This window comes from Tubulanus polymorphus, chromosome 1, assembly GCF_964204645.1.
Source record: "Tubulanus polymorphus chromosome 1, tnTubPoly1.2, whole genome shotgun sequence".
Taxonomy (NCBI): domain Eukaryota; kingdom Metazoa; phylum Nemertea; class Palaeonemertea; order Tubulaniformes; family Tubulanidae; genus Tubulanus; species Tubulanus polymorphus.
In genome coordinates, this window is record NC_134025.1 from 19257198 (window position 1) to 19269899 (window position 12702).

Below are 12702 nucleotides of genomic sequence, written 5' to 3' on the forward strand. Positions count from 1 at the left end.
GACTGCTCAAAGATCTCGCAAGAGTTGTTTTTTCTTCGTTTCCTACCCATTTTGCGCGGCTGAACTATTTATTAAGCGATCCTTTCACGATCAAACGAACATTTGACGAACAAATTGAAATGATCATACATACGAGAATGACGACAGTGACTTAAATCCGTACAGTGACGATGACGATCACGATCATGAACAGTTGAGCTGCACTTCTGACGACTTTATGAACGGAGCGTCATGGGACTGGCTACCACATTGCCGCCATGTTGAATGACATTATGAATATTGAATAGATTCATATTCGTTTACTATTTATCATTTTTCATAGTCATTTAAGACTCAGTAGTTTATAAAACTAACACTTCAAAACTTTACAAAAACTTTCAATAAATTTCTACAGCCTTTACAACAAATATTCAAAGGAATAATGTTTTTCGATTAAAGTTTCACGCTGCAGAAGAGTTTTGATAGATTACATCACAAATCTTTCACAAACATTATTTCTAAGTTTTAAATAGGATGGATGATAGTCTAGTACTTAGCCGTTGTTCCAGAAACAACGTCTAGGGCGAAAGTGCTCATATAAGGTTAATTTTCGTCCCTCATTTTGAGGGACGAGGCTTTGAGCGTCTATTTCACCCCTTAAAACACCATCAACTTACCTCAAACTGACTGTTCTGTAATCAGACGGAAGTTACCTATTGTTTGTGCATAGATTTGTAATCCTAAGTAGCTTTTGACGATCGTAGTAGCTCAAAACTTTTGACTTGTCGCCTCAAAAAATGGTTTAAGTGAGCAACATAACAAATATGGCGGCTTTTCGTGGTGCATGAGGGGAGTGTAAATTACGGATTTGGACTTGAACTTGGACTGACATTATTGATGTCAATGCAGACATTATTCTTGTTTCAAATTCTTAAGGTTAAAATTGACCAAAATTTATGCGTTTCATCAACAAAAAATAACATTTAGAGTAATTTTAGAGAGACATATTGAATTTTTCACATTTTATTAATTTAGTCCGTATTGGAAATCCCGATAGTGGCAATCAATTCAATTCAAATCAAATCAATAAATTCTCTGGTTCGCGATTTAAATAATCAAAAATATTGTCATAAAACACGTTTTCAAAGTCAACAAGGTAACTAATTGATTTATTTTAGTAAAAAGGTTTGATTTGACACTACAATCAGTTGTTGCATTGCAATTAACAGGAGTTAACCTCTATATGCGTCAGACGTTGTAGGGAACCGTAACAACGACTGGTATTCAGACTAGATGGATGAGGAAATATTCTAATTTTGTGACCAAAGGTGCTACCAATACGAGGTATATTTCAAGAAAAGAATTGAAATTGCTCTTGCGGCTAATTCTGTCTAAGTTTCATCAGTGGCTAATTCTGTCTAAGTTTCATCAGTTCATGTCAAAATATTCTTAGATCTAACCATGATGATTTAAACATCCGTGTTCCTTGCTGTTTACTAGAAAATGCCATAGATTGCTATTCAAATCCTATTTCTGCGCTTAGTTTGAACGGATATGGTCTGTTCAACAGCTAATTATAATCATTGATATGTAGACTTTCAAAATCAAGAGGCATTTTGTCTCAATTCGAATGCCAAATAGGTATAAAATTAAGTGGAATTGCTCTTGTAGCTTATTTCCTATTCATTTCTATAGACATCATTGCCGAGCCGTCACTTTAGTGACGTAGTTCTATTTATAGACACGGTACCACGCGTTCGGCAGAAACAATGTATACACTGAACATCAATTCTGACTAGATTGAAAAGATTTTTTCAATTATGAAATCACCTAGCCTTATTGTATACTATAATATATCGTTTAGTGTAAAAAATAGGAAATCTTTAAAAAAGTTTCAGTTACCCTTTAAAGACTTATTCTTGGATATTCAACATCTATTACAAAATCCATTATTTTTTCCATTATTTCAATAACTTTACTATAATCTTCTAATGTTGTACCTTTAAAAATGTAAATATCATAGCTGCAGGACCAATTTTTATTTAACACGTAATGTTTCTAATTAGGGTTTTCTGACTTTCATCGAAAACCCTCTTGTAATTCTATTGATTAAGGCGTTGTTCCATGTCCGATGTCCATACAATTCAAATAAGAAGCTTTGGATATATGGATATGACAAGCGATTTATTATGACCTAATAAATCTCCAAGGTCGACAAGCGACAACAATACAGAATGAAACATATATAAATCAAATTCAGAAGTCAAACAAATCGGTGAACAGAATTATTACAAATTAATAGAATAATAAGAAAATATGGCATAATGAAATAAGCACAAAACAGAATAAAAAATGTAACAAAATATTCCACAATATGGTACCAAACATATCTTAGTGCTTTTTTTCTGAATAGTAAAGAGACCTTTGGATTGACTAGATGATAACAATGGCCCCCACGCAATAAGTGCATACGTTAGGTGACTTTGGATATAGCTTATATATAACAATTTTTTAGTCCAGCTGGGAATGAGATTTTTTAAGCTTCTAAAAAGATATAAATTTTTGTTCAATTTGTTAATTAATTGTTTTACATGAGGTTCCCAATTTAGACGATCATCAATTAGCAAACCGAGAAATTTAGTAGAGTTTACTATATATTTACTTTATGAGTTTACTTCATATATTTTCTAACAGTAACGACAACTTTGTAATAGGTCGACGAAATATTCCATTTTTGGTTTTAACCGATACAACTCTCACATGCCCGTCTTTGCCACAGTGCAAATCTACTACGCGAGCCATTAACCATTTCGTAGGCGGTAACTGCTTATCTGCGACCAAAACCAAATCGCCGGCGCTATTGCACTTTCGTACCCCTCCCAAAATGTTTATTTTAGCATATTATTTATCAGTGAGGTCTTGGGAATAAAAATCAGTAAGTTTTATCCAAATAAACTTACTTTTTGGGGTCAAAATTTTAATATTTTGGGCCTGAATTAGAGCCGTTTTTCGACCGAATGAGACGCCATATTGGTTTCTCCGACTCCATAGTTGTGCTAACTACCGCCGAAAACCGTCCTATGGAGCACTCCTACTTTCGGACAGAGAAAACTGCGGGATCGTGGTTTTCGGGAGTGTTACAACAGTGTATTTTCATATGGATTATTTTAATGAAGCAAGCTAGTGGTTCAGGCATAGCCAGCTATTTCTTGGATATTTAGGTTGGCCCTTGAAAGGGCCGTTTTGACGGGAGGATTACAGAGGGACTAGACGACGTAAAGATCAGTTGCTATCTGATTCCAAAAGTTGAAATAGGCATGATCACCAAAACGTTGGACCCGCATGAATTCGGCTAGGTAATCAGGTATCATCGCGCGATTTGACGGGCCAGCCATCGCTTTAAATTTCGCCTTCGCTCGCTGCCACATCGCCTCCACACGGTTCGTCGTTACGGCTGTGGCTGGATCGACGAAGCTGACCGCATGGTTGACTGTTCCGTGTTGGTACCCCAGCTGGCCAATCCGATTATATGCCTGCCACATATCAGACCATATGGTGGAGCCGGGACGAATCCATCGTTGTATGATTGGCAACAGCGTGGCAGCATCTCTCCTGGGTACCGGAACAAGGAAACCTTGTTTCGTCTCTGCCTCGTAGCCACCGAATATCCACTTATCTGCCACTATTCGTCCCTGGTTATATTTTCGCAGAGCAAAAAGTGATTCGTCTATTTCTACCAGTCTACCTGGTCCACCAAACTGTGTCGGATGATTAACGAAGTAGGATACACAGACATCGTGGCAGAACTGATTCCAATCGACGATGGTGTGCTCCGACTGTATTTCAAGCTCGCGCATGGTGTCGGCAACACCCATGCCATGGCTTGAACCAGCACTTCGGCTCCAGATGTAGTTGAGCCCCAGCAGCTGCCACAAGTGAAGATATGACTTCTCGAAAAAACTCCCGCGTCGAATACTAAAACCTCGCTTGCATCGTCGTGCTGTACACCTCCAAGCCACAAAATATCATATAACTCTAATTTAACCGATCCCGATTAGCAAGCGATGCGTGGGCGGGCTGCAGTGTCAATCGGCGCGCGTCGCACGTGTCCGTTCTGTGACCGTAGTCGGAGCGCTCCATACGTGGGAATGCTCCATAGGACGGTTTTTGGCGGTAGTTAGCACAACTGTCGAATCGGAGAAACCAATATGGCGTCTCTTTCGGTCGAAAAACGGCTCTAATTCAGGCCCAAAATAATATTTTGACCCAAAAAAGTAAGTTTTTTTGGCTAAAAATTACTGATTTACTGACCTCACTGATAAATAATATGCTAAAATAAACATTTTTGGGAGGGGGGTACGAAAGTGCAATGGTGCCAAATCGCCAATTTCAAGATCTCGACGTTCAGACTGCCATTTCGGCCTCTGCTGTAACATTGACAGATATTCTTGGGCCCAACGTTTCCAGAAATGTTGACCTAAGTACTGCAAGTGTTGTCATCGATTTAACCGATTAATAGGGACCTCCAAGAGGTTCGGCTCTGGAATCGCGTTCACGGGTCGGTTTACTAAAAAGTGACCAGGCGTTAAAACACTGAGGTCTGACGGATCACTTGACATCGGAGTTAATGGCCTAGAATTTAAACATGCCTCAATTTGAGTGAGAACTGTCGCAAGTTCTTCAAACGTTAACTGCGAAGCACCAACCGATCGCGAAAGATGATATTTGATGCTTTTTACGCCTGCTTCCCAAAGTCCACCAAAGTGGCTGGCTAACGGAGGGTTGAAATTCCAAATTATATCATCAGATTGCATATCCTTGATGATTATTGGGTTAACTTCACGAAGAAAATTCACAAAGTCTCTTTTCATCTCTCGATCCGCTCCAATGAAGTTGGTTCCATTGTTATGTCGCTATAAATTGAATGTGGTTACCGCGCCTGGCAACAAAGCGTTTTAACGCAGCGAGAAAGGCCTCAGAAGACAGCGAACTGACCAACTCAATATGATCGGCCTTTGTAGCAAAGCATACGAAAATCGCTATCCACGCTTTTTCAGATTTTTTCCCACGTCCACGACCGCTTTTTACTAGCACCGGGCCAGCATAATCAACGCCAGTCTTATAAAACACTGGAACTGGAACGACACGATCTTTAGGCAAAACACCCATTAATTGCTGCAGTATTATATAAGCTGCAGTACCTTATAAGGTTGCCTTGTTACGACGACACACAACACATTGATGCACCCAATTTCGTATAACATCACGAGCTCCAAGAATCCAATATTTACGCCGAATACACGCTAACATTAATTGAGGACCAGCGTGTAAGTTTATTCGATGCTCGGAATCAAGAATCAAGTTCACCAAGGAATATTTTTTAGGCAATATCGCGGGATGAGATTCGGTATACTGTATAACAAACGCGCTCAGGGGCGGATCTAGAGCCCAATTTAGAGGGGGGAGGCACCGAATAAATGTAGCTATGATGATACTGTATTGACACCGAGGGCGTAGGCGCGAGACGTTCCTACGCGCGGCGCGAAGCCCCTGTGGGGTCTGGTAAAATTTTTGAAATTTAACTCTGTTTTGGGGCCATTTCCTGCATTCTGAGGCAAGAATTCATGACAAATACTACACAGCGCGGCGTTAATATTAAGCGAGTGGCGGGAGGTCGGTCGAAAAAAACGATCTTCACTTAAAGGAGGGAGGGGCCCGGGTCCCCTCCCTAGATCCGCGTCTGGCGCTTCACTCAATCTTCCGCCAACACGAAGTATGCCTTGAGTGTCGAGATACGGATTCAATTGTTTGATTTTGCTGCGATTGCATATCGGTTTTTCATGCTGGAGACCTATTTCAGCGTTGAAATGATCTTTTTGCACGGATTTAATCCAAAACGCAAGAGAGCTTCGTATTTCATCGACGGTTAAATGCGCATTAGATCCTTTTTTAAAGATCCACCGAAAACACCACGCCGAAATCCTGATTAACTTAGATAGACTGGAGTACGGAAATAATTCCATCTTTAACGCACTATCAACTGTCGCTACGGTGCAATGAACAACATTCTTTTTCATTTCGCACACTGAATCTCTTTAACTATACGGACGACGCTGGTCGGGCCATTCTCCAGACTGTGACCAGGTAGGACCGTTCCACCATAACGCATGGTAATGAAGATCAGCTGGCATGATACTTCGTGAGGCGCAATCAGATGGGTTCACATCAGAAGGACAATATCACCATTGACATGGGCTAATTACGTCCTGTATAGCACTAACACGGTTCGCAACAAATGGTTTCCAGCGCCGAGAATCTCCACAAATCCAATCAAGAGTAACCGAAGAATAAGACCACGCATAGATGTCTGGTTTACGAATTGGATGCATTGCAGCTAAAATGTATTCCAATAACTTTGACAGTAAATGAGCAGCACATAACTCGAGACGGGGTATTGACACTTTTTTAACTGGTGCCACTTTTGATTTAGCCGCAACTTTATCCATGCTCGGATGTATCCGGAAACGCAAAATAATTTTCAATACATCCTGCTGCACACGAGGTCCAACCATCAACCGGTCGTTAAGTGAAATACCAGTCGATGTTTTAGCCGACGGTACTCGAAAAACGCCTAATGAAATACACCGAATCGGAAAACGCATAACGCCTAATTCCTAGAAAATGACCTAATTTCGTAATTGCACCATCTACTGAGACTCACAATCCAACTCATCAACGGAACAGTTTGAAAATACATGTGTTTTACGCTTCACGAAACGAGACTACCACTCTAATAAACTTCATTATAGGATGATGATAGAATGTCCGCAGTGCAAGCAATTAATTACATAACGCCATAGAAGTGTAAACTGAAACAGTTTACACTTCCATGATAACGCGAAAACAAACGCCGCGGTTATAAACCGGCTTTCTTGAATTTTGAAACTGGAATGCATAAATATGGTACAACCTACGCTCGTAGGTACAACGCACACAAAGACTGATAAAATAGCCTTTCTCAAAATTATCCTCCAAAACTGTTCACAACCACGTTTATGTGAACCTACCGAACCAATGAGAGACTAAATAATGTCCAGCCCCTGAACTTCCTTGAACAAAAAATAATAAACTATATGTTCCATATAAAAAATATGATGTCTTTTATTATCATAATACTCTGTCTTAATATGAAATAATAACACAGATAAGCCTGTGTAACCAAAGACAGTAGAAACGAAGATGGAACAGGCGGCGCTCCACGCACTCCGACGTGAACTATGTAGCGTTGCGTACATAGTTCACGTAGGGATTTAGGTCAATTTCTTGGATGTTACTTGAATCAGGCGTTATGCGTTTTCCGATTCGGTGTTTTTCATTAGGCGTTTTTCGAATACCGTTTAGCCGAAGCATCGAATACAACACGAAGCTTTGTGGTCGTACTACTTTCCTTCAAAACGCAATGATGAGGTAAATAATAAACATCGCATGAGTCTTTCAACACGTTATTTACCAATTCCGCGTGACCCAACTCAATATATTCTGTAACAGTTTTACAATACTCCTGCTTTAACTGCGGATTGTAGTCCAACCTGCGTTCAAGAGCCTTCTGGCGATTAACAGCTTGAGTTCTACTTTCCCCAAGAGTTGTACCATCGCGAAACGGGAGAGAAACGGTATATCTGCCATCAGAATTTCGAACAGTCGTTTCTTCAAAATGATTTTCACAAATCTTTTCTTCTTGTGATAAAGCAGCTGTACTAGGAATGTTTTCGATCTCCCAAAAACATTTCAATAGGTAATCAGTACTCGTCGTTGTTTCTACACTAGCGTAATGAGAACACACTGATGCAACTTCAGAATCCACGTTAGACACCTCTCCGATTAGAACATATCCGAAAATTGTTTTCTGCGCACATAATCCACTGAATCTTTTGACATCCGTGTCTTCAGGTAACAAATAAGTATAAACGTCGGCATCAAGCAATAGATCGATCTCACTCGGCCTTTGAAGACACATATCAGCAAGCGGTAGATTCATTAACTTCGAATAATGTTCAAGGTTCACATTTTCACTGGGGATCATTGAAGTTACACGCTCCATCAAAAATGCTTCAACGGTGACACTATGGTCATTCGAAAGTACTGGAGACGAGTGACAAGTTATTATGTCGCATACATGACCAGGAGCGCTATCTCCAATGCCATTGACGGATATATCGGCAACAGTCCTCGTTGATAGCTTCAAACGCTTCGCAAACGAATATCTCATAAAACTGCGCTGTGAACCTGGGTCGATTAATACCCGGCACGGAATCAAAGTTCAATCAGTAGATCGGACATTCGCAACTGCGGTAGCTAATAAAACCTCACATTTTTTCAATGCGGAAAAATGGCTAGAAACATTTTCAGAGCTCGTAACAGTAGCATTGTCCGCTGACACATTAACATCTTGATGATGCTTCTTAACGGATAATGCTTCTTTTAACGGATGATGCTTCTTTTTACAATTTTTACAGCTAACCGGCTTTGAACACCTTGAAACATAATGTCTCGGTGACAAACAGTTAAAACATATTTTTAGGTCAGCAACCTTCTGTCTTCTCAACTCAGACGTAAGCTTTAGAAAATCCGAACAATGCGGTAAATGGTGCCTCCCTTTACATAGATAGCGTTCCTCACTTTGGGTTGACGTATGAAAAGCTTTAACACTCGAATGGTCAGTGCATCTGGGTCGACTGTCTGATGATTCTATAGCACAAGCGAAGCTATTCACATATTCAACCATAGACAAGAATGTAGGATTGTCGTTTGGTTTCACTGACCTCTCCCATTCTAAACGAGTATCGTGATCTAGCTTACGCTTCGTAATATATATCAATATAGAGTCCCAGCTGTCAACGTTTTCACCAAGGTTTTCGAGCGACTGTACATTTTCGTATATTCCACTAACTAATTTTCGCAATCCTGAAGTAGTTCTCGCTGAAATTGTTGGGGTACTGAAAATCTTATCGAAATGCGCGTCACGAATAGCCTTTTTATTGTCATATCTCGCACGCAACTTATCCCAAGCTATCGAATAATTCTCCAAATTTTTTCGACAATCTACGGTACATTGGAATGAATCGCAAAACTCCAACCACTCGGTGTAACCTCCACTGAACGACTTAATATCCAAGTTAGGGAGCCTTGATGTCTCGGTGGTGGTAGTTTGAACACGAACAATTTCCGCGACGATACGTGAAATTTCCTGATGACTAGGTGAAACTGATTCAGCTGTCTCGGGCTGTGAACGGTTGATAATTTCATCAATCATTGACTCTACTTGAAAAGCTAGAGACTGAAAATCATCGTAAGATTTGTTCAAAGCTTTAGTATCGGTATCGTCTGCCTCCGTGAACAACATTTCATGAGCGTCTTCATATTTTTTCTGATAGACTCGTAATGAGTCTAATTTCGACTTCATTAATTTAGCTGAAACCGTTTTCGACGAATCTTCAAAAAATGGTTTCACTATCTGCAAAAGACTGCTAACTTGATGCATAAGAGCCTGTGTCTTCAGTGCCATACGCTCCATTCTGGAAATATTTACGCGCGCTCACTTAAACCAGAATAAACGAACACACACAGCTACCAAATAGTTCACTTCCGAACTGCAGTCTAAATCACACATCCACGGTGACGATCCACTGTACCTATCCTTAGATACAGCAATCCGGTTCGAGGGACCAATGATTAAGGCGTTGTTCCATGTCCGATGTCCATACAATTCAAACAAGAAGCTTTGGATATATGAATATGACAAGCGATTTATTATGACCTAATAAATCTCCCATCAATACAGAATGAAACATATATAAATCAAATTCAGAAGTCAAACAAATCGGTGAACAGAATTATTACAAATTCATAGAATAATAAGAAAATATAGCTGCAAGCAGCGACAACGGTTTCTGCCTTTCTGGATAAAATGTCGTTCAGGAATGCGAGCAAAGATTTCACCCGGAATCAGTTCGTTACATTCCGTTTTTTTTAAAGAGTGCCACCTAGGGGTCAACTCACAACATGGATATGTTGACCCACATGTGCTACTACGCGCATGTGCTACTACGCGCAAAGTACTAATGTGCCAGGTTTTGGGGGAAATAACATCGAGAAGAACGAAGCTACGGTGTTTCTACCATTTCCTAGTGACAGTTTAAGCGCATATTCGGTTATAATTAGTTCCGAAAATAAGTTGACTAGATAAGAAAACCGAATTTGGCCCAAAGCACAAATTTGGCCTATAGGGTAAACTATGCAGGAGGGAAGGCCTTATAGTGTTACTATTAGTAGAGGAGTGACAAGTCAAGCGATCAGATGGGGACTACAATTCGCATATGAAATCGCATATGAAATTGAATATCGGTGCAGTGGGTAGGTATTTTCAACTGACTTTGTTCTTCTATGACATTACCATCGCCGCTGCGTCACGATGTGATGTACATGTACAAGGGCCCTCCAATTTGTAATGTATGTGATGTGTAAACTGACTTTAGACCGTTTAATATCGACGATAACAAGGTATCACCGACGCTGACATTTTCTGACGCTAACTAGTATGACCCGCTTTTTGGACCGGACCAATTCAATTCAATTAAGAAAACGAGTACCTGTACAGTAAATAAATAAACTGCTGTTGATTTTTCAAAGTATTATATCCACGAACAAAACTATACTATTATAGAATGTTTAAAAGGAACTGCTTTTAATAACAGCATGAATAAACTTACTTCACAAACAAGGAAGAACATCTTTAACTTGTGAATGGTCGAACCCCAGTTATTCACAGTAACCAGTGGTTTGTATATTCTCGGAGCCTTCCTTATTTATCTATTTATGAAATGACGTCACTAACTTTCAGATTCGCACCAGTATGCGCGCCATGATTGATGATTGATGATTGCTATTTCCACCGGTGTTATCTTTAAGTAACTTCAAGTTTAAAATACGAAGCACAGTACATCCATAGAAACTACGCGCAGAAAGAGACTGTTATATTATTATTAGAGTTTAACATTTCGTTTCAAAGTTGTTAGTAGTTAAATCTATCAGTACATCATATCCCGGGAGTAAGTGCGGCAAATTTCCTGCCTCGTAGCGGTGAAGCCAATGTTCTTGGAAAAGCATGACATCAGTTTGTTTTAGTTGATCTAGCAGATATACCAGGTTAATTTTTATTCCGCCAATATTTAATGTTGTTATTCGCATTTTCGCGGGCTTGATTTCTTCAACCTCACTTGTGGTTTTTTGGTCTCTAATCCTGAAAAATGCTGTCTACTTTCCGAGGATACCAGATTTCTTGGGCTATCACATTTATTGGGGTCAGAGATACTTTCATCACTAGCCATTCCTTCAGGAAATATCACCTCTTCCAGTGGGTAGCTACAGACATTTTCGACATCGCAGTGATGTATCAGTCTTAGTGGTAACTGTGTGTCAACAACCTCAGGACATCTGTTCATGAGTTCGGTTAGATCAATGTTTTCATTAGAGGGAGTCAAATCTTCAATTAGACATCTACTGTCTCTAGGATACTTTGGAATACACTCAGGTGACGACCTCTCTTGCCTTTGCATACAATCATCGTCACATTTATCCGTGTTTTTATCTATCTGAGTGTATGACCTTTCTACTTCTTCGTTTGGTATTTTTATACTAGAATTACAAATTGTATCTTTAGTTGCTGTTTTTGTTGGGTCAATTAAATTGTAACAAATATAAAAATGCGTAAAAGGTATTATATTTGAATTACGGTCTACGTTTCCTGTAACAGTATCTGGTGCAATTCCTAACAATTTAGCTAATGGTTTTTTTGCCATAAATGCATGTTGACTTTCATCATATACCTTTATTTTAATTTTTTCTCCATCTAATTGTACTGGTAAATTATGAGATTTATAATTTGTAAGTCTTCTTGAATCAACAAATATTGTATATTCTTTTAATTCTGCCATTTATTTTACATATTTTTATATTATTCGAAATCTATATCATGGTGCCCTTTTTCATTCTTACCTTTACAATAGAAATCACCAGAACATAATTCTTCTAAATCTTCACTAGATAATCTATGAAATCTATCTGGTAAATATGTTCTGAATTTATATTTATTTCCTTTTAATCCTTCATATTCTAAATGAGTAACTAATTTATTACCATATCTATTAGTAATTGTTTCAATATTTGTAATTAAATATTTCTTATGTAATGTTAATTCATTTATATGTTATTCATATATATGAATATGATTAGGAGTAATTGGGAATTGTTCAGTTTGGTGCGTAATGCTAGCAACCTTAATCCAGTGAATATGGCACATCAGCGTACCAGATCCATTCAGAAGCTGGCAAAGGTAATTACTATCTTATTTGACATTCAAGCATTATAGCTGATCTTATCCCTTGATTTCATGAAAATTATTATATATTCAGGCCCTCTCAGATGCTGATTCGATAAAGCTCGAAGGCGTTGATGTGATTGTCCACCCGACTTCATTGACACTGATGTTCAGCAAAACCTCTCCCGCTTCAAATTGTACGACCGAGAAGCCGCTGGGCTGGATGAATTCTTCTCAGAATGATTACTGTCAACTATAAATTGTTGTTATAAGTCAAATGTTGTGCGCATAGTACTTATGTCTCATGGCCAAGCATATGCTATTCCGTGCGAGTAATAGGGAAAGTG

The 12702-nt window shown here is 39.1% G+C and overlaps 1 protein-coding gene across 1 annotated transcript; it reads right to left on the reverse strand.

Annotated features, from left to right (window-relative positions):
* Positions 1-7354: 7354 nt before the first annotated feature.
* On the reverse strand, positions 7355-8248 carry LOC141909044 (uncharacterized). Its single transcript, XM_074799412.1, has one exon. It carries the CDS (start codon positions 8246-8248, stop codon positions 7355-7357), a length of 894 nt encoding a protein of 297 aa, XP_074655513.1.
* Positions 8249-12702: the final 4454 nt, after the last annotated feature.

Bases quoted from the DNA above. Each gene is read 5' to 3' on its own strand.
- LOC141909044 (XM_074799412.1), bottom strand. From the start codon at position 8,248: ATGAGATATTCGTTTGCGAAGCGTTTGAAGCTATCAACGAGGACTGTT.